The sequence below is a fragment of the Branchiostoma belcheri genome, unplaced genomic scaffold (genome assembly GCF_001625305.1).
Source record: "Branchiostoma belcheri isolate BF01 breed outbred unplaced genomic scaffold, Haploidv18h27 scaffold31, whole genome shotgun sequence".
In the NCBI taxonomy this organism is placed as follows: Eukaryota; Metazoa; Chordata; class Leptocardii; order Amphioxiformes; family Branchiostomatidae; genus Branchiostoma; species Branchiostoma belcheri.
In genome coordinates, this window is record NW_017803921.1 from 2,679,371 (window position 1) to 2,701,800 (window position 22,430).

The 22,430-nt window shown below is 38.9% G+C and overlaps 1 protein-coding gene across 5 annotated transcripts in view; it reads right to left on the reverse strand.

Moving 5' to 3' along the window:
* Window positions 1–22,430, reverse strand: part of LOC109474537 (kinesin heavy chain-like) — a 35,397-nt gene that overhangs the window by 3,317 nt on the left and 9,650 nt on the right. Inside the window, exons 2-28 of one of the 5 annotated variants that reach the window (XM_019774861.1) lie at window positions 18,436–18,523; window positions 18,172–18,245; window positions 16,949–17,053; window positions 14,929–14,977; window positions 14,491–14,546; window positions 14,230–14,317; window positions 13,686–13,810; window positions 13,086–13,190; window positions 12,068–12,365; window positions 9,792–9,985; window positions 9,335–9,442; window positions 8,886–9,053; window positions 8,254–8,403; window positions 7,614–7,808; window positions 7,371–7,488; window positions 6,779–6,855; window positions 6,358–6,467; window positions 6,050–6,151; window positions 5,782–5,914; window positions 5,420–5,524; window positions 3,146–3,282; window positions 2,856–2,938; window positions 1,930–2,056; window positions 1,604–1,695; window positions 1,350–1,355; window positions 867–977; window positions 507–525 (exon numbers count right to left, since the gene is read on the reverse strand). In XM_019774861.1, coding sequence (XP_019630420.1) covers window positions 507–525; window positions 867–977; window positions 1,350–1,355; window positions 1,604–1,695; window positions 1,930–2,056; window positions 2,856–2,938; window positions 3,146–3,282; window positions 5,420–5,524; window positions 5,782–5,914; window positions 6,050–6,151; window positions 6,358–6,467; window positions 6,779–6,855; window positions 7,371–7,488; window positions 7,614–7,808; window positions 8,254–8,403; window positions 8,886–9,053; window positions 9,335–9,442; window positions 9,792–9,985; window positions 12,068–12,365; window positions 13,086–13,190; window positions 13,686–13,810; window positions 14,230–14,317; window positions 14,491–14,546; window positions 14,929–14,977; window positions 16,949–17,053; window positions 18,172–18,245; window positions 18,436–18,523 — 3,023 coding nt within the window. Of the gene's footprint in view, window positions 1–506; window positions 526–866; window positions 978–1,349; window positions 1,356–1,603; window positions 1,696–1,929; window positions 2,057–2,855; window positions 2,939–3,145; window positions 3,283–5,419; window positions 5,525–5,781; window positions 5,915–6,049; window positions 6,152–6,357; window positions 6,468–6,778; window positions 6,856–7,370; window positions 7,489–7,613; window positions 7,809–8,253; window positions 8,404–8,885; window positions 9,054–9,334; window positions 9,443–9,791; window positions 9,986–12,067; window positions 12,366–13,085; window positions 13,191–13,685; window positions 13,811–14,229; window positions 14,318–14,490; window positions 14,547–14,928; window positions 14,978–15,050; window positions 15,100–16,948; window positions 17,054–18,171; window positions 18,246–18,435; window positions 18,524–22,430 lie in introns of all 5 variants that reach the window. The other 4 variants (XM_019774863.1, XM_019774859.1, XM_019774860.1 and 1 more) reach the window with 4 other exon arrangements.

Here is a 22,430-nt window from a genome sequence, read left to right on the forward strand (position 1 = left end):
AAGTCTGTGAATAGTATCATAAAATAATATGTGTGCTATGGAAAAACATACTATTAGACGCTTGCAGGGTCACAATCTAGGAGAGTACAGGGGAAAATTTTTTTGAACCCTTAAAAACATAATTTCCCAAATTTTGAGAGGCAAATCATGGGGTTTAGAGTGGCTGTTGATAGTCCTTTGGATGATTATATATTTCTAACCCAAGATTTTTGTCTGGATGCTTGCCCTCTCTGATAAAAAAAAATAGAATTACTGTCATTTCAAACCAACTAGTTCATGTAATACATACACAGCTAGTTTTAAATCATTCAACAAAGAGAAGCATCTATCGAGGAAAACTGAAGTTGGTTAGTACAGAGCATGCAAAAAGAAACTCTTTCCATGCAACGTTCACTACAACCTATAAAACACTGACATGCAAAAGTCCTACAAGAAAACAAATCTTCTGCATGTAGGAAAGATGTACGGTTAGTGTGCAGAATACAGCTGAGTGTGTAGGATTGTACCTTTCCTTCACTGTTGTACCTTTATCCCAGGCAAGCATGGTGGTGAACAGGACAAAAAAAGCATTGTCATTAGTAACAAACTCCAGCAATTAACACAGTGCACAATTGCTGTTGATATTGTACAATGCAGTGATTTGAAAATCATGCAAAATTTTCAAACTGCTCAAGACTAAAGAAGACTATCATGGGCAAACAAGCTATTAAATGATATCAGTTTTGATGGCTGCAATCGTAGACGTACTTTGCAGTGATGACAAAGTTTTACACTGTATGTTTGACACTACTTTAATCATGCTTAGCCTAACAGTTGGCATTCCTTAGCTAAAGAGAAGTGACTGCAAAATTAGGACCTGTACTCACTTCTGGGAACCACCTGCACAGCGGGCACGCCCGGCCCACCAGTGGGCAGTTTGCGGGCCCGGGAAGACCGCATGGCGTCCTTGAAGTCAGCAGCATCTGACATCCTCACACCTAAAGGGTAAAGGAACAACCAACATCTAAGCTTGCAAAGGGTGAATGTCTTTCCTATTTCACTCTATATGTAGAATGATTCATGCCAAAAGTTTTCTTTCATCTCCAAGGAATTAGAAGCTCTTACAATGTAGATGCTCAAACCAAGCAACAGGCATTGACTGAAATACTTTGCTTTTCTCTGTGAAAGTAAATTATCTTTTTTAAGGAAAGATGAAATAAAACATCCACAGTCTTTTACATGCAGTCAATTCTATTCTGTATATCAAACCATTTTCTATTATCACAGTACTCACAATACTCATAGTATTAGTATGTTTGGGTATCATAACACCACGCATGACACCATGTGAAGACAACAGTTGTGCTTACCAGTTTCTAGTGTGTACAGGGGAAAGAGGAGAGAGAAAGGAAGTAAAGACATTGAGTGTTTTACTAGCCCCTAAAGAAAGTGCACAATTGTATTCAAATCCACAATTTTCATTGCTTAAATGTATCAAATAATCAATGTTTGAAAGAAGACTACTGACATTTGAAGGTAGACCTGTCCTATTTCACACCAGCAAAGTCTTTTCAACAGAGTACTTTCTGTGCTTACCAAAACAGTATTATAGATGCTATCTTACCTCCTCTGTTGGGCAGAGCTACGGGAACGTTGGGCAGTTTGCGAGAAGATTCGGCATCCCCACGAGGCGAGGTGGGAGAGTTGATGATGTTTCTGAAAGTAAAATGTGATTCAACATGACATGTTCATTCTCCTTAGATTTCTAAAAAGAACTCAGTCTCTTTAATTAAGGCCTACAGTACAGACACAATTTTAAATAATTTATTTGCATGCTAAACATCTAAATTGTATGGTTCACAGTGGCAAATCTGCAGATCTTGTTGGATCAGAATGTTGGAATCAGGTGAAAACCTGATCCTTCTTGGAAGAAGACGTGAAAGAACTTACGGGTTCTGCTCACGAGAAGGCGACAATCCGCCGCCGCCGCGGATGCTGGGGCCGTTGGACATCCCTGGGCTGCCGCCGCCCCCACGGATCCCTGCTCCTATGGGCTGCCCTGGTCGGATGGGCTTAGCTAAAAATGAGAAAAGAACAATTAACAATTGCTTTGTACACCAATCTTTGAACAAAACACTCATAACCAGCCAAAGTCAGGCTCTTCAGAAATCGCAAGAGGGATACTTGCTTGGACATATTCATCTACTACGTATCAGGGAAATGTAAGACATAATTTTGCCGGCCAACAGATTGTGAAGATGCGACCCTGGTGATTAGCAAGGTTGAGACAAACATTTTGTAGCCATTTCAGAGCCAATCTTTGAAAAGAACACTTATAAAACTGCTAAGTGAGGAGAAATTCTGTGTTAGCAAACATTTTTCTCTGTATAACTTTACTGTATGGAATGAAGAATGCAACAGAGGAATAAAGGACAGGCTGTACTAGAGCTGTGTACCGGTACGCAGTACCGATACTGTACCGGAAAAATTGATTAGGTACAGGTCCAAAATACCTAATCCCTCAGTACCGGTACTGTACCTAAACAATTTCACACTAATTTTATGCCTATTTGTGACCTCAAATGTTTAAATAGCTGGTTAACAATGGGTCCCTGTGTAAGGACAGTGTGTTCATGAAAACAAAAACATCTTAGTTTTGCCTATATTTTATCTGAGCATTCGCCATAAACAAAGAATAAACCTTAACTATCAAGTTTATTTATGTTTTTTGTTATTGAAGGAGTTCAGAAGAGCATATAAATTGGTCGAATTGTTCAGGTACAGGTTCAGGTCCGGACCTGTACCTAAACCTGTGTACCTGTACCTGTACCTGTACCTAAAATTTGTTTAGGTACACAGCTCTAGGCTGTACTCACCAACTTGGGCCCCACCGTGTCCCCTACGGGCCATGTTCCTCTGGCGCACAGCGTCCTTGATACGGTCCACCTCATGCTGGTATCTGTACCAAAGGAATGAAATCAGGATTGCTGTAACATTTCTCTACCATGTTATATCTTTGAATCAAAACGACTCTCTGAAAAAAATTCCCAAGTTGAGATCTTTAAGATAGATTCAGTGCTCGACATGATGTTACAAAAACGTACATCAAACAATGACGGGAAAAAATTCAGGCTGGCTAGAACACTGATGTGTCCTGAGCTCTCACCTCTTCCTGTCCCTCATGGCGCCCTCCTTGGCGTCCTTTAGTGCAGCCTCCAGGGACTTAACTCGCTCAGCCGTAGCCCGAAGACGTTTCTCCAGCTTTGGAAGCTCACAACGGAGATCTGCATTATCACGGACCAACTACAGAAGGAACAGACAGACAAACAACATTTTTGAAAAGCTTGTTTTTTTTTCTAGTATTGAGCACATCATGGTTTAAAATATGATATGTTAATTGTTATACTGTATGGAGTGGAAATTCAATTTTCAACTCCTGTATCTCTTTTCATCAATTTGAACTTCCAAGAACAGAGAGAAAAACCTTTTAAAAAGTCTGTTTTTTCTTCTTCTAGTATTGAGCACATCATGGCTTCAAATAATAATTATGATGGAACTTCAATTTTGAACTGTTATTGTCAATTTCAAGTGTGAAAAATTTTTTTCTTGTGTTCTATGTGACACATTAATGCAGGAATCAAAAGAAAAAGGACATATTTGACTTTCTGCACTGTTGAGGAAAAAAAGGTGACTGTCACTATAGAAGTATTGCAAACATGAATGATGTTTTGTGATGGATTCCATCCAGCAGGCAAACATTAACACCCTACATGCAGCACTGCATGCTTGTTCAGGCCGTGCACCTTTTACATCAATCATTAAATGCCACTTCTTGTGAACAATCTATCACAGGAAGCATGTTACAAATGGCTGACAGTTCATTGCAACAAGCAATGTCCAAAGCATATCGTTTGTGTTGGGCCTAAGAAAAAAATGTTGTGTTTCCTGTTTCAGTTCTGAAAAAATTAGGGTCAGTATATAGAAAAGGTAAGTTAGCTTAAAAATCTATGTCCACAGAAAAAAGACTAGGGTGGGCAGTTTTTTCTAGGATAGGATGGAAAACACAACATTTTTTTCCAAGGCCTTGACAGCATCTGTAAGCAAGGCACAGATTGGCTACAATGGGAGTGCACACTGGACACAACACAGGTAGGCACATGAGAACTCACATGTACCTTTCTAGTAGCATTGGAAAGCCTGCAGTGAAAGCAGTTAAGAAAGGGCTCGAACAGTACACATTCCGACTGACACGCCTCCTCGAGGGGCCCGAACTTACGGAGGGAGGCAGGGTGGAAAGAAGAAGAATGGAGAATGACAGTCAGGCTTTTTCTAGTTTCAGCAACATATAAAACCAAATATGACTACCAGAGGCATGTTGTTCTCTAAATTATAATAACTTGGAAGTGGAAGCAAGAAATTTCTTTCCGGATTCTTTTTCTTAATTAATTAGCCCATGGAGGGAAACGAGATGAAATTATCACACAATGTGTTCTTTCATCTACAAGATAAAAACAATTTCTACTTGCATGTTATATCAATTTTAAAGCCATATTTCGGATGGTTTATAGAAATTTCTTGGTGATTGCAAAAGTATGCTTGCAATGACAATGTCATGCTTTAAGGTTTTGGTGCAAATAGCAAGAGCTTTTCACTGCAGGACCACCAATGCTAAAGAAAGTTTAAGTACAAAGTTGGCCTTGACAGTACAATGCACCAACTGAAATTAATCTGAATATGACAGACAAGACATAAAAACAGTATGGCAGCTGCATGGCATGTAAGGCCTAGGAAAACTAATGTTGTGTTTCCCGTTTTGTTGATGAAAAAACGTGAGGGTCGGTAGGTAGGGATTTTCTTCTGTTTTTCAGATTTTGGCTGAAATGGTCCAACAAATAAAGTTTAACAATGCATCAGGGCTGTCTTAAGGACCTTCCACCTGTTTGCTTGTGGACAAATATTTCACCAATTTGCTTAATGCATTAAATGACGTTTCAGAAATTAAGATATCAAAAATTTTACACGCCTTACCAGCACTTGATAAAAAAAGGCTAGGGTGGCGGCGGGTTTTTGCTAGGGTCGGTCGAAAAACTGGAAACACAACATTTTTTCCTAGGCCTAATGATATTGGAGAATGGTGTAACAGCATCAAGACAGAAACAAGTTATAGATGAACAGCAGTTTGATGTACAACATGAGTTTGTCAAGATAAGATGAGAAGGCACAGAAAATGGTGCACAGCTGCATGAAGGGTTAGCAGAGAAAGGGTTGTTCAAAAACATAAAAGAAATTCTTGTTCTTAATTTCCTTTAATGATGAAATGAATAATGATAAGAAAACTTTGCTGCAAAATTCTAGTTCAGGACAATAAGTTATCTAAGTACATTCTTGCATATCATAAGTTGAAACATCATGAATGAGTTAGAATTGAAAATCTCCATACCTGCTTATGAACTTTTGTAAGCTGGTCCAGGTTGTTCTCAAGAAAGGATATTTTCTGTTTCTGGGCAGCGCTGGCTCCAGTGTCATCATCTTCGTTGTTTTGGGACTGAAAAGAAAGAATATTTTGTCATCAGACACTTTTCTGCAATCATTTAATCAGATATGCAGAGTCAATAATTTAAGTGTAATCCACAGATACATGTAGATATGAATGTTAGCTTAGGCCATGTTGATTAGATTATAAATCTGTAGACTTGCACACAAGTAGCCTTCATATGCATTATGCACCAAAAAGCATTACAACACCAGTTTACCAACTAGCTACGTCTTAGTTAAATTCTTCCAAGAGCAGGAAGAGCTTACTCTTTTAACACGCTGTTGGAGGTCTTGAACAAACAGCTTGCGCAGGTTGTGGAGGGTCTGCAGTTCCTTAGCCACAGTCTCCTCCAAACCTTTCAGATCAGCCTGGGCCTGCTGGCGCCGGTCTGTCTGCAGGCTGGGGGGACAGGAAAGGTACAAAACAGATCAGTAAAAAATGACCTAAATTATCAACTGTTGAAAAGTTTCACAAATCTCTAAACACAGAATATGGCCTAGGGAAATTAATGCTGTGATTCTGTTTTTTACTCACGTGAGCTCGGCCAGTTTCCTGGACTTCTCAGCCTCTTCCTCCTTCAGCTTCTCATAGTCACTCTGCAGCTTCTCATGCTCCAGAATCATCTTCTGGTTTTGGCTGGAGTAGGGGAGGAGAGAAGTTAGTTCACATTTGTACACACTCCAATATGCTGCAAACAGAAAAAACAACAACCTACAGCATAGTGCTTTTCAAAGGTCACTATCCAAGACCATGTTTTTTTTTTGCAAAACAGGTCATTTGAAACAAAGATGAATGTATTTGGAAGTATAACATCTTGTCAGGATGGGTTTTCCAGTACTTACTCTCTGAGTTGGTCGATGTGTCCCTGTTTTTGTTCGATCTCATCCCTAAGCCGTGCCACCTGTTTCTGGTGTGCTTCACGGTGGCTCTCAATCTGCTTCTCCAGGGTTGACTGAGTGCACAGGGACACCAGTTAGCAACCAACATTTCAAACTTCCAATGGCAAGAAGTACATGGGGCTGAAGTACAAACTGACATTTACAGTCACTATATCTAAGTGTGTGGGCACTGTGGCGAAACAAGTCTAGGAGCTTCTTTTCACAACCTTTCAGATAAAGTATGGTACTCCAAAGAAAGACGAGTAACTTTACTCAAAGAATACTATTATTTACAGAAATCCTTCCATCTTCATCATTAATCTTCTTCCATCTATTGTCAGTGCCCTTGCAGTTATCCGGTATAACAACAGCTTTAACCTCTAACCTTCATCTGAAGGGTGCTCTCGATCTTCTCTGCGTGTTTCTCCTCCTTGTCACGAAGGGCAGCGACACGTAATTCCTCTGTACACACAATACAAATAGTTCAAATTTAATAATGCTGCAATCATAAATGTGTACATTTATTTTCCCAGTTGGAATGGATATCTTTTCTTTTCTTGTGTTGTACTGTCAAGTATCCCTGAAACAGACTACAAATAGACTGGCTTTCTCTTTTGTTTCAACAAACTAGTAGCAGTAGCTTTTGCAGTCAATTGAAACAACCTAAGGTAAGGCCATACGACTGTAATGTTTGCACCACTTACACAACGAAGGACCCCTACTCTTTTGAATAATTATTTTGGGTTCTTTAACAAGCGTGGAGTGTGGTTCTCCGCAGCTAGATACTCACTTACACCTGAGTGAAGTGATGAAAGTTGCGTAAAGTGCCTTTCCCAACGGCAGGAATTGGACCTGGGACCTCTCGGTTCTGAGCTGAACACTCTGCTATTACACCACACAACCCAACGATCATAGCTTTGACAAAATAGTTTTCCTGCTGAAGCTGCTATACTTGAAGACTTGACTGTGTGCCCTACCCTGTGAGTGCAGCTCGGCCAGTTCTTCGTTCAAGGAATCCACGGACTCCTCCAGGGAACGCTTCTTGTGCTCGACGTCCTTCATGGACTCCATCAGACTCCTCATCTTCACCTCATGCTACAAGACAACAACAAGAAATGCTGGAACATCACCACATATCCATCTTATCACAGCTTGATGTTAATTGGAATTAGTTTATTGCCTTGATCGTAAAAAAAACCTTTCCACCCCTTGTCCCTTACCTGTTGAATGAGCATCCTGCATTGACCCAGTTCCTTCTCATTCTCATCCATCTTCTTGTTACAGTCAATGTTGGTGGTCTCCAGGGTCTGACATCTCGTTGCCAGTGCCTTCACCTCAGACTTCATCTTGCTGACAAAGAGCCGAGCCATGGTGAACTCTTCTTCAATCTTCCCATTCACCTCCCCAGATGTGTTCTAATGGAAAAAAGAAATCAAGTCAACAGTCAGCTTCACTGTTCATTCACTCAGTCCTCTCATAGTACATCTATGCAGACATGGCACAAAATACTTGATATTCATTTCAGTTTTTGGAGTTTTCAAAATTAACTTTCTAGTGCTTCAAGGCACATGCATGAATGAACAGAGACCAGTTTACTTTAATCTTACCTCTGTAAATATTCCTGGCTGGATCTTTAATCAATGATATAAAAAAGGTAAAAAGGAGATGGAATTAGCTAAAAGTGAAGACATGACAGCAATGAAAAAAAGTACCCCTCCCACATATTTCTAATTCCACAATCTTGTTTTTAAAAATGTTCTCACAACCTCCAAAACGATTCTAGCAACATTGCCCCATTTTGTTTTGTTTTGCTATGGGAACCCTGTATATAACCTTGTAAACATTTGTTGACATCCTTACATTTGTATCTGCGGGTTTGGTGCCGAGAGTCAGCCCGATCTCACCCAGGTCTTTCAGCAGACTGACCATCATCTCACTGACCCGCTTGCGCTGGTGGGTCTGGACCTCCTTGATGGTCTGTAGTTCCCCTTCAGTACTCCGTAGAGAGGTCTACAACATGGTGAGAAACAAATACCAGGGTTAGATTTTTTATTGTTTATACGGGGTGTACCATTTGTACATGCAGTTTTCCTATAAGTTGAAATTAACAAAACTTTCCAAACAATCAAGAACCATCTAGATTTTCACCCAGAAGAAAAGATTTCACAGAAAGCTCTAATTTTGCCTATGACAATACAAATATTCGATTTGTTGGTACTTGGAATTTTTCAGAAAACAATTTGAAAAACTGACCTAGGCATCTGATAACCCAAAAGCTATAACAGGAGCCATGGCATCTACATACCAGGCTGGTTTATATTTCAAACAATGAATTTTGAACTCTGAATTGTTAGATAAATAAAAAGCTGTAACAGCTAGAAAGACGAGGACTATCGCCAAAATATGAGCCATTTGGAGTGGATTCAGAACCTTGTCCTTTTTTGGAAGATCGATTAAGTGGGCTTAGCTCTTCTTGTACATCTCTCAGTCACCTGTTTTTGGCTGAGTTCGTCGTTCAGCTGTTCGTTCTCCTTCATCTTCTCCTCCACCTCCTGAGACTTCTGGTCGTAGTTGACAGCCAGCTCCTCAAGGGCCTGGAGAACCTCCTTCACTTCCTCCTTAGCTGCATCGTTCTCAGACTGCAGCCGGTTCATCTCCAGCTGTTGGTACAACAGAATCTTTTTTTATCAGCAACAGCAGAATCTTAAGTAATGCAAGAGCCTCTAATACTGTACAAATAAGACTTTCTGCATCCACCCACCAGTATAATGGTCAAGTTGGTAGCGGTCACCTTGCATTCAGTAGGTCATGATTTTGATCCCCGGCCGAGTCATATCAAAGACTTTAAAAATGGTCATACTGCTTTCTCTGCTTAACACTCAGCATCGGGAGAGAGTTTAAACACACACCACCAACAGTTGACTAGCCCCTTGTTACTGACCTGGAGGGTCTCAAAGTCCCGCCGAGTCTGGTTGAGCAGCTCGTTCTGTTCCATCATCTGGCAGTTCAACTTCTCCACCATCACACTCTGCTGGCTAATCTCGTTGTCCTGGAAACAGAAACATTTTAAGTTACCTCAGCTTATTAGTCAGAACTTACAATTCATAATTTTAGCTTTAGATGCTAAGGGTCAACAGCAAGTAATATTTGCCTTAATATTTGCCAGTTAAGTTAAATTAAATTAAAAGTTTTCAGTCATCATATATTTTTCTTTTCTTTTTTTTTTTTAAAGATTAATAATTGGGTATACAAACAATCTTCATATCTTTCTCAACATTTCAACCTGGTCTTCAATTCTGAATTCCAGTATGTTATAACCATATACCCCTGCTTTGGTATTCTATAGGCTTTTATTCCATCAACAATATTTTGCATTTTGAAAAGTTTATCATGTTCACCTTCTCATCCAGCTGCAGGTAGAGCTGAGTTCTCTCCTCCTCAAACTTGCGCATCTCTTCATCGCTCACGGCCACCGCCTGGACGTTGGCGTTGTTGTTGACGGCCTCGATGGTGGGCGGGGCGGGGGTGTTGTCCACCACGGCGGACTTGTCAGCCAGAATGCCCTTCAGTACGTCCACTGGGACAGCATCACCTGGGGTGTCGGGAATGGGGAGACATTTGTGAGGGACGAACATTATCTTTTCTATCAGGATCTCTGGATTTAAAAGAGCCGTTAGGCCATGTTGATTTTAGTATATGGGTGACATCCTATGGGAACCCCAAAGCTGATGCATTAGAATAAAAAAGTTTGGCAGAAAAAAGTTGCTTTCATTATGAAATCTCCGTGGTCATGAAAGGTACGGTGAATAATAAACTCTTCATTTTCATTTCCTTACATTGTCTTCTTTTTGAATTGATTTTGGCATTCTATGACATTAGCATCGTTTTCCAATATTTTTTGCAATTATTTGTTCATAACCATGAGTGACTTCGACAATTTGTTTCTTAAGATTAGGAAAAATAGATTTCTACACTGTAAGGTCTGAAATTAAGTAAAAATGTGAAATGTTGCAATGTAACATAGCAATAATATTAATTGCTGCATTGAAGATGTCTATAGACATCTGGAATCATACTAAATAATTCATCATGCTGTGCTCTGTACATTTATCATAATTTATGTATCTAGACTTAAATGAAATCTGTGTAATATGATACATAACTTCCTGAGTGCTCAAAGAGACACTAGAGAGGATCTACTAGCACACAGTAAGAGGAGTTAGGCAGAATAGTAGTATGGGATAAGTTCTGAAGACTTCCTGGGGACTTACATTGTGCTGCATGCGGAGGCAGGGAGGGTTGCAAAGAGCAAGTAGAAAGATAGAGAGAGAATGGCTAGTTGAGTTAAGACATGGGAATCTAACACCCCAAACACACACACACAGCTACTGAATTGTAGTTTGACACACTGTCTTTCTGGTTGGTGATAAGAATATGATCATCATGTATTGTTATGTTTAATGTAGTGAGTTTGGTCACCAAATAAATTTGATTCTGCAGAAAACTATGCATTTTTTTTTCAAAATATCTTCCTGAAAGAAAAGGATTGGCTAGATTTGACTGTTGGGTGTGAATGTGGTGGTATAATAGGAGAGATGACTTGAGTCTGTTAAAAGGAGGTGGGTTGTTAGAGTATGGTGTTTGTGTAGCATGCAAACAAATAGGACATCTATTACCACAACAGAACTATATTTTAAGCAAATTCCAAATCAATATTCAAACATAGTGGCATGCCAAGAAATAAGAGTTATGTCTGTCACGAAATCATAGCATAGTCTAGACTAAAAGACAAATATTCAAACTATAGTGAATATAACAAAGAAAGTTTGAAAAAGCACAGAAAAGGACAAAGTGTATTCCATGAATAGCATAATTCAGCATCAAACATTTACAAACACATCACAGGGTACATTATGTGGTAAAGGAAGAACTTACTGTCTAGAAGGGCAGGATCAGTAAGATCTAAGGTTTCTTGAGTCAGAAAGAGAAATTTGAGGTGAATATGACATTTTGAGCAGGAAAGAATAGAACAGGAAGAAAGTGGAGAGGAAGAGCAAGGAGGAAGAAAATATATGCCTTTCTGACAATGTGAGATATGTGAAAATTGGTGATAAATTATTGATGTGGATGAGCATTGAATTTGGTGTGATAACTGCAACATTTTCTTTTTTTACAAATTTTACCGGTAAAAGCTTAGCCCAGGGAAAAAATGTTGTGTTTCCAGTTCCGACCCTTGCAAAACCTGCTGACCCTAGCCTTTTTTTTAATCAATCGCTGGTATGGCAATGAAATTCTTGATCTGATTATCTAAATTTCAAACCATCAGAATTCTAAGGTGTCATTTAAGGCATTTTCAGGAGCAATTTTTTCTTCAGTAAATGGAGTGAGATATTTGTCCACAAGCAAACAGGAGGAGGGGTCTTTGAGACAGTCCGGATGCACTGTTAACTTTATTTGTTGGAACATTTTAGCCAAGATCTAAAAAAAGATTAAATACCTCCCTACCAATCCTATTTTTTTCAGGACTGAAACCAGAAACACGACTTTCAAAGGCCTTACAATGTTGTTCTGTTAAAATATTTGTAAACTTCAAATGAAATGAGAAACAATGGATGTGCTGATGTCTGGTGGAGAAATGACCAATGGTTAACACCATAGATATACTCATACTCACCAAGCCCATACTTGGACACCTCAGCCTCGTACCGCTGCAGCAAAGAGCGTAGCTTTGCGTTCTTTTCCTTCTCCTTCTCGTACTTTTTCCTCCACTCCTCGGCGGTCAGTTCCAGGTTGACGGTAACGGTGTTCTTGATTGTCTTGGCCCGCTGGCCGAACATGAGGGTGGACTTGGTCTCGAACTCGTTGTAGGAGGACGGGGAAGCACAGATGATGATGGTGGTACGGGAGTTCCCACCCAGCGCCTCCTGGAGGATTCTGGTCATCTTGCTGTCTCGATAGGGGATGTACGCTTTCTGTGGGAGGGAAACAGGAGTGGATTGTTTATTTGTTACCTACACGTACGAGAAAATGTATTGTTTTTGCTCTGTATGTATGTGTGTGCATGTGTGTCTGTGTGTTTCCGCATACTTGTGATCAGCATAAGTTAAGAAGACCTTTATGGATTGTGATGATATTTGGTATGTGGGTAGGTATAGGAAGGTCAAGGTCAAATTTGGGCTGCCTGATGGCTGACTTTGGTACTGCAGTAGAACTTCCATTTTTGTATCATTTGTCCTGGATATACTATGGTGTTGGTTTTCTGGTGGCTGATAGCTTTTTATGTCGAGAACAAGTAGTGTGGGGTTGGTCCTGCTCAGGCTCATGTACGATGTGTAAAAAAAAAAAGAAACTCATGAAGTACATGTACCTACTGTAATTGAATAACTTATATATATATATATATATATATATATATATATATATATATATATATATATATATATATATATATATATATATATATATATATATATATATATATATACATATACATATACATATACATATATATATATATATATATACATATACATATACATATACATATACATATACATATATATATATGATCAATTCTTAGGGAATCAATAAGGTTAAAGATATGTACCTATAAACAGATCTCACTTTTTCTTTTTTCAAAGCTTTCTACTGACAAACACAGGTAAGCAATGTAGTATTATGGATGACGTTACCTTTCCTTCAGCTAATGCAGAGACAACGTTTCCCAGGGCAGACAAAGATTTGTTGATGTTCTTGGCTTCATCCAGCACAGTGCCCTCAGCACCAGTCTTGCTCACCTACAGAAATGATAAGGTAACATATATATATTATTCAGAAGTTGAGAGACTATCTAACAACCAATCTTCATTTTTTGATTAGTACATGATTTTATCTTACTACATTGTATATATCTATACTAAAGTGACCTATAACTGGTGGTAATTTATGAGTTCCATCCCTGGCAAAATACATACTTCCGTAAATAGTTACATCAAGTTTGTAAGTCACTGAATTAAGAGAGTCTTTTTACACAACCAAGTGTTTAACTCAGTCAGACATTTCGGTGTCTGTCACCTTCCTCAGGGCAATTCTGACTGGTTCACATTGCACTAAACAAGTGTCACTGCTATAGATGCATTACCAAATGTAAAGTACATATCTACACAGTTATAGGGAACAGTATCTACAATGGGGTCCCAAACATACTGTTTATTCCTTCCTCATATAGCTCATCTTTAGTTTAATTATTGTGTGTAACAGTTAGCAACACTGCCATTATTGCATGCACCAACCTTTTCACTGCCAGCCAAGTCGACCAGATAGAGTTTTCCGTGCAGCTTCTTCTCGGTCTCCAGGTTCTCCTGCTTGACGTGGATGAGGAAGATACTGTGGCTGCGGGAGCTGTGCTCGTTCATGTCTGCACGGGGAACACAACGTGGGGTATTATAGCAGGGTTGGACAAGTCCACTTGCCTACTTGCCCAGGGCAAGTAAAAGCACTGTTCTGACAAGTACATACCGCCCTGGCTTCGCCTATTTTTCTACACAGAATTTGCCCCAGTATAGCAGTGCATGGAGCAAAATTACTCAACATTTTCCCATCAAAATATCATATTGTATAGCTGATGGAAATCCACATACACTTAAATTTGTATATGAACCTAGTACATATGGACCAGTGCAGGTTAGGTGCAGGTAGACATCAGAAATACCTGCACATCCACAATTTTACCTGCACCAATCTGCATATGCACCCAGTATTTTGAGCCCACATAAAGGGAATACAGTATGACTTCAAGCCTAGAATTATGTTGAGAATAGTAATCATTGAACTCACTTGTTACAGCCACATGTCTGTTGTTTTTGCCTTCATCTATTGTGTCCATCACCTCCTCTGGACTTGACACAAACCGCTCAGTTGCACCCTGTTGAGAACCAATCCAACAATCTTCAGACAACATTTCTAAGAAAACTTTGAATCAAGTTTAAGTGTCATGTATATGAAAAACAATATCTTCTAGCAAATATTTTTCGTTTCATTATGGTTTATATAACACGTTTAGGTATTTTAATACCCAGTAAAGGTGAACAAACTTACCTTGACGTAGGGAACCCTATTCTTGTCTTCATGTACTGACAGGTTAGTCTTTTGTACTGGAAGGAAGTTGAACATCTTATAAGTCATTGTACAAGGCAAACACTCAAGTTTTTTTAATTCTGAATAAGTTTGGCCAATGTGACAAAACTAACTCTTCTCTAAACATGCAAAGCATGCATTGTAAATTATGCTATCTAGCTCTATGCCTATTCTATACTAGCAGTAAACTAGCGCAATTGTGTGTACACAAAATCTGTGTCGAATTACAACCTTAACCCACTAGTCAACTATATAGAGCTGCATGCACACCATTACACATTAACCTTCTCCCTGCTGACAATAACCTTTAGGCACCAAATCGGTGTTTCTTACAGGGTTAGGCAGCAGGGAGAAGGTTAAAGAAGCACTGCAATCAGAGAAGAAATAGTACAAACATACCATCCAGGAGATCCCTAATTTTGTCCATGTAAATTTCAAAATAAGAAACCTGTAGTGAGGAAGAAAGAAGAGGGAAGGAAGAAGTCAGCCCCCACCAACTAACACCAAGTACAAACACTCACCATCGAGTAGGTCTCTAATTTTGTCCATGTAAACTTCAACATATGACACCTTTTGGGAAAAATGGATCAAAAGTTAAGTCGTATGAAAAGCCATGCAACATTTACCGGTATATCACACCACCAACATACAACCTTCCATGATATTTTTTTTAGTTTTATATTTTTGCAACAGATTTGAATTTCTGTAAGTTTGTTGGGAAGTAAAATAAAAGGAACCCTTTTCATAAACAGGATGACAAAAATACACATAAGGTATCACCAGTGTTCTAGCCACCCTGAATTTTTTTGTCATCAAACTTTGGTTGATGTAACATCATGCGGAGTGCCAAAGCACAGGGGAAAGGCAAACTCCCCTGGGATAATTCCAAAATCTTGGCACTCTGAAATGCTATTGAGGGTCAAATTTTGCAGGTAGACTTCACTTTGTTTACTGACATCACTTTCAATATCTTTGCATGCTGATTTTTGGCCATCAAAGATGACAGATTGGTGTCTGTCAAATGACAGAAAGATGGACGCTGGCTAGAACAATGTGTATCACACCATCTAATCCGACAACAAATGAATAGAAAAGAAAACAGCAATATTCATAATGGATATCATGTGCAACAATACAATAGGAAATAAAACATTTCAACACATTCAGCAGTGCAAACATATGCCATAAAACAGATCAGGATGATAAAGCTGGTCCTCACACAAAACACGCATGCCTGGATGGAAAGAAAGCACAGGAAATAATCTACCTTTAAAAAAAGTAAGGTGTAGCATCAATGTTTTGAAAACAACATACATAAACTAAGGACTGTGCCAGAAGAAATGAAAAAAAATTAAACTGGGTAGGTACAAGTAGAAACTTCTCTTTTTTTCCAGTCAGTACTATCTAATACTATTTACAAATAAATTGAATTGTTTTACTTGCTGTAGTGACAAATATGTTTTCTTTGCTGGCATCGTCCTAATGAGTTAATTGAATATTGTAAATCACTTTATATTCGCAGTATCAAAATTTCGCATTCTGAAAAAAATGGAACTATGTGTTTGTGGTGGTAGCAGGTGCAAAAAAAAGAGAGTCAGCAAAATATTTGTTCACGGTAATGATAAATTCACAGTTAAGTGACCACAAAAACCGCAAATATAAAAGTACTGCGAATATAGAGTGATTTACAGTATGGTTCTGTGTGCTTGTGAACGATCTGCTTCCATGCTTGAGCCAGGACAGGGACACTCCAGCTGTGAGAAAGGCGATGACAGTTACCGACCCGAACCACCACCTACCTTGATATGGAACTCAAGGTTTTCATCCATACTGTAGATATGGTTGAAAATATCGTCAACGATGCGAGGGATGATGCCACGCTGGATTGGATCGTGGAGGACGCCCTGCGGAGGGAAGCGTAGACAGCTCCATGGTTAGAGCCTTACCTACAACACTGCAGTGTCTTCCACAAGTCTTTTTAACAGCATGGTGAGGTACATGTATGGGGGGAAAAGCTCTTTGTAAGCTGGACTAAAAAATTAAGGGGTTGAAACAACCAAGACAGTGTCTTACTTGTGTGAAATCAGATGGAAGAACATGGGCCGGAATATATACAATCTATAGTTGTAAAGTTTGAACTCACACAAAAAAGAAACTCTTTTCAGATGATCTCAACCTTCATCAGATGTATGATCAACTCGCTGAGTTCCTGTCTTATGTTGGAACTAAACTCTACAACTATGGATTCTACCAACAGAGATGAGCTTTCATTCGAATATGAAAAAGTTTGTAGAAAAACACAATATGGGGAGGATGGATAACAAATGAAGGACTGAAGAGGCAGGATGATGTTCACCATGCTGTTTTCTAAAGCTGTGGAAGACACTGCTTCGTTCTTGTTGCTTTGTCTACCACTTGCCTTTATATGGAACTCAAGGTTTTCATCCATACTGTAGATATGGTTGAAGATGTCGTCCACAATACGCGGAATGATGCCCCGCTGTGAAAAGTCATGTAGTACACCCTGGAACGTACACGGGGGTCAGTACAGTCACATACAAGTACAGAGTATAGCTTGGACTTGGATTTCACTGATCCACATGTAATTTTTTTTACTTTCCACAACTTAGGCCCTTTTTCCAGTAGGATAAAATTGTCTGGACATTGGCCTCACGAGGTGGATCCTTTCTGATCTGTACCAACATGAACCGAGTTGGATTGGGAGCGTTCCCACTGGGGTAAAGTTGACGGGATTAAAGCCTGTCGTCAGTTTATTCACCTCCATCCGGACAATCTTATCCTAGTGGGACAAGGGCCAAAGACAACCCTGACTTGGTTAAAGAAATAATTATTGTGTTTTCTTGAATAGCTTTTATTTTTTGTACAAATGTATAAAGAAAAAGGCAATTTACAAAACATTTTTTTCTGTTAGTAACTTTAATATCTTTATCAATTGAGGGTTATGCCAGGAACACTAGTTGAAACAAAAAGAAAATAATATGAAACAACGTTAATATTTGTGAATAGTTTCATCTGGTTGGTAAGTCACGAAATAAAGAGACTCTTTTTACACAACAAAAAGGTTTTTTCAGTCGAAGTTTTGGTGACTGTCTATTGCAGCAACACCTGTGCTGTGCAATATGAACCAGTCAGGAAGGTGACAGACAGTCACCAAAACATTGGCTGAACTAACCTCTTGGAAGTGTAACAAGAGTCTCTTTATTCAATGACGGATTGTTGATATTCACAAGGCTGCTTCTTACAACCCCTTATGATTTCCCGTACAGTTCTCTGGCCATCCAAATTTTACTCTGTACTTCATCAGCTACTGATTTTCTATCCCTTTATTCAGATCAGCCTCACAATTAATGTTCTCCAGAATGCATGGCTACTTCTAAACCTTTTCTCCTTTAATCCTCTTAAGGTACTTAATGGGCATCATAAATGAAGATGAATTTCCTTAATCTAACGCTAAGTAAGCTACCAGGCAATCCTTTTGGAGGCTTCTGTCTTCTTAGTTTTATTCTGCCATCTATTATTGAGTTTCTCCTTAATTTGGCCCTGTCAAGGGCTGTTGCAAAAGTGCTTTTTTTAGCAGTAAGCTTGAACAGGGATAGAGTCCGTAAACTCTATCTCCCTTACCTCCATTGTGTGTGTTTTCCCACTGGACGTCTGCCCATAGGCGAATATTGTTCCATTGTAGCCTTCCAGTACATCTGCATCAAAAACATGAAGATAACATAGCATTAAAAATAATGCAAATACAAGAAATACTAAAAAAAAAACAAAATGTCTTACATGTTCAGAATCTGGTTCTTAATTAATCAGAGGAACTTTTTTGCTGCATCTTACAAATAATAATATGATGATGATGATAAATTATGCTATGGCAAAATGTCAACAGACCTTTGACGATAGCTTTGGCGGCGAGGTTGTAGACTTGTTCTTGTGTTGTTGTTGGCTTGAATACTCTGTCAAAGGTAAATACTTTGCCCTGCAACACAACACAACACATGACAATTTAGTTTTACGAACACTTTCAAAGTTCAAAACATTGCAAGCGCAGACAACTGTGTGTGTGTGTGGGGGGGGGCGGTAAGGTTGACCTTTGCCATTTCAGTTTGCGTAAGATTGAATTTGAGAAAGACTGTGTCTATGACTTAAACACACTAAAATAAAATAACTACAATTAATGTGTTCTATACATTATGTCATTATGGAGGAAACAATGTAAAAATGTAATCAATATCAAAACATTAATAATTTGCTAATAATAATTAGACCGTAACCTTTCTTGTCTTTGCAGCCCTTTGCACAACTTATGTGCATCATCAAATTTGAACTGTGAACTTTGTTACCTAACCAAATAAATTTTCCAATCCTTTCTTCAAACACAAAATCATCAGCTCCTCTTTTAGTTAGTTCTCTTTATTTACAACAGGCTCTGCAATACATATGGTCTTATGATCCCTTCTCTACAACAGGGTAAGCCCCTAAAATTGCTGTGACATTTTGAGAAGGATTATAGACTTTAAAATCATGCCCCCACTGGGAAAGACTGCAGGGGGATGCTTTTCCATTACTTCATACAATGAGCTTGTTGTAAGGCTAGGGTAGTCTATTTAGCAGTAATCATGCGCCCCTGTAAGCTGTAGAAAGGTATCTGTTTTCTGCAATTTCACAGTGGAGATCCCTTTCTGGCTACCACATGTGAGAGCTATTAAGGACAGAATGGGGGCATTGTTTGTACTGATGCTCAGGATTTTCCCCATAGGAAACACTGGTAGCAAGATTCTTAGTTGTTGGACCAGACATTTCTAGTCCATTGATTCTATAATATGTATTGGGTATGGAAAGCCATCTGCCTACAGTACAGTACTATTGATTACAGTTGTGTGAGAAAATGTACTAACAGGTAATGTTGACAATAGACTGCATTCACAATACCATTGTTGCAAAGAACTGTGTTCTCTTACAAGTTCAACAGTAGAAACATACATTGTAATTCCTATATATAGCACTTGATCCAAGGAAAACAGCCTGGGTAGTATTGAATTTTGTCTGTTGTGCAGAATAAACAGATCACAGGTGAACTGCAACAACAACCATTATGTTCTCTTGGTTTTATTTTTTTAAAGTCCACCATGACCTTACAATAATCAATCTGTATGAAAGACTGACAGGGAACAATGACCGTGACATTTTGCCTTAAAACATGCTTTGGTTCTTTCTATGTCCTGGTATTTATTAACTACCTGTTGCAATGTTATGATGCCCTTCTCCGGTTCTCCCACCAAGTTAAGAACCCAACGCACCAACTGCTAGGCTATACATAATACAGTCCAGATCTGTAGTGTTAGACAGGTCAGTTGGTAGGGATTGAACCCCACTGTTACACAATAAACAGACTGTTTCCTATCTAAACTATGCAGTCAGGTTCTTCCTTGTCCTCATATAGCAGGTGCTGTGTGTTGGTGGCCCAGTCCTGACATCATCTAATCTAAATGTGGACTGTAGGGAGAAACATGAGGAGGTGTCCAGGCTGTAAATGTTGACCTGTGGCTGACCTGAGCATGTGGGGCTGATGACAGCTCCAGGTTTGCTAAACTGTTGTGGAATGTGGAAAACACTTCTAGCTTGTTAGCGCCCAGTGGAATCCTAGTCTAAGACAACAGGATAGGATTGTGAAGTATATATATACAAGCACTATACTGATACTGAACTGTTACACTTCACCAAGTTCACAGATTCATTGACCTATCATAATATTTATTGTACAAAATTATTTTGTTTCGTAAATACTGCACTGAGTATTAACAAGGACATTTTTGTATAGAATTCATGTCATCATTAATTAACCTCTCTAAAGAAACATTTGTAAACTTAAATTTCAGTGCAGTACCCTTGAGTAAGTCAAATGACTGATTAGAATGCTTGACATAAGCTACAACATGCATGTGAAATTTGTACATTCTGCCATTCCAAGTCTTCAAATACATACAAGAGCCCTAGATGGGAAGCGAAAGTGACATGAATACTGATAAGGTACACGTGTTGCTTGATGTGCATTGCCAGTTTTCCTGTGATCTTTGGGAGTCAGAATGTACCTGGGTATCCTTTGTAATAATGTTCTTTCATGTGGCAATGCTGCTTTGATTTCAGCAATTTTGTTAGGGAATTACAACAAACACAAATGTACCTACACTTTCAGATATGAATCTTCACAATCTGAATCTTCAAGGTTATATCATCAGTTGATCTGTTTATGGTTTTTACAAATAAGATACTTCCATCTAGATTGAACATGATGGAACAGTAACATGGATCACTGGGCTGGATTCTACCAAGGACACCTTATCTCTAGCCTGAGGTCAATGCAGCACTGCATCGCTGGAGCTTTTGATGGGGCAAATTTGAGTGGAAGCCCAACTACAAATTACCGCGAATTGGTATTTTACACGGCTGCATTTAATATTCTGGACACACAGCCGGTGATGGAGTGGGTCTATTAGGAGTTAAAACAAAATGAGTCATGAGACGTGGTACCAGTGGCACCCAGATTACCATTTATGGTGCTTTCTTATTGAGTAGAAAGCAAGAGCACAGGCAGTATAATGGTATAACGGGAAAGGACACATTGGAAATTACTAAGTCTGCGTGTGAACTTGCACGTATATTTTCAATGGGGGACAATACATCTTCTGTTTTATTCCTATGGGTCAAAATATGTTGATTATAATGTTGTTCAGGGGCAGGACGTTGCGATTTTATCATCAAATATTAATGGCTAATAAAGACACAAAGACTACATAAAAGCAGCCTCTAGATCCAACTGAATCTCTATAAAGATACTTACTTACGATATAAAGATGTTATTTAGAATTAATCTTCTCACAAAAATGTGACTCAGTCAGTAGGCAAATTAACCTTTTCCATGCTGAGGGACTATCCATGCACCAAATTTGTGTGGTACACTGATGTGTCAGCAGGGAGAAGGTTAAGTATAAGCTGTACATACACAAACTGCTACATCCTGTCTGGCCTGGTCATGTGACTGTCTGGTAGTGGACTTTGACATCACCATGAAAGTCCTCTTGCAATACCTGGAGCCAACACTGTTTCTGTACTGTTGAGTCATATTGAAACAGTATTGGTTCTAGGTACAAGGGGAACTATTGTTTTGGCAGAATTTACTTATGTACAGGTAGCTCGCCAAACAAGTACTGTAACTGTGTATGTTGAACTTGATACATTACCGGGCAGTGTTCTAGCCAATGTCACCCACCCGATGACAAGACAAAAATTTTGCCCCAAATCGACGTGTATAGATATGCAAAGAGACTAAACTAAGCTTAGTTTATGAGCAAAATTTTCCTGTCAAAATGCAGGCAATAGACAAAGAGGTTTAAGATTTCAAAATTTTCCTAGGTTTGAGTTTGACTGTCAACCTTTGTTAGCAAATATCAAATGATCAAAACCCTAAATCAATCAACTGGTGACCTATACACCTTTATGCAACAATAGGTCCCCCTGTTGTGATACTAATGTAAAAAGAATGCTTTTTTAAAGACAAATGGAAAAGTTATCACAAATGAAAGCGTTATGAACATGGCATGCCAAAATAAAGAAAAAAGTAACTGTCCTACTTTATTAAACACATAAACCATGTTTCATTTCATATTGCAATAACTGATTTCAGCCATATTTTTAAGGGTGAGAGGTTAAGACCCAAATGTTGATACATTGGCACTTGGCAACAGGTGCAACTGTAGATGCTAAATATACATCTGGTTACATTGTTTTACATTATACCAATTGATCTCTGTTGTTTCAAGACCTTAGGCTGGTAATTTGTTATATAGTGCAGCTTGAAAGATTAGTGTTCCGGTCTTTAACTTCTG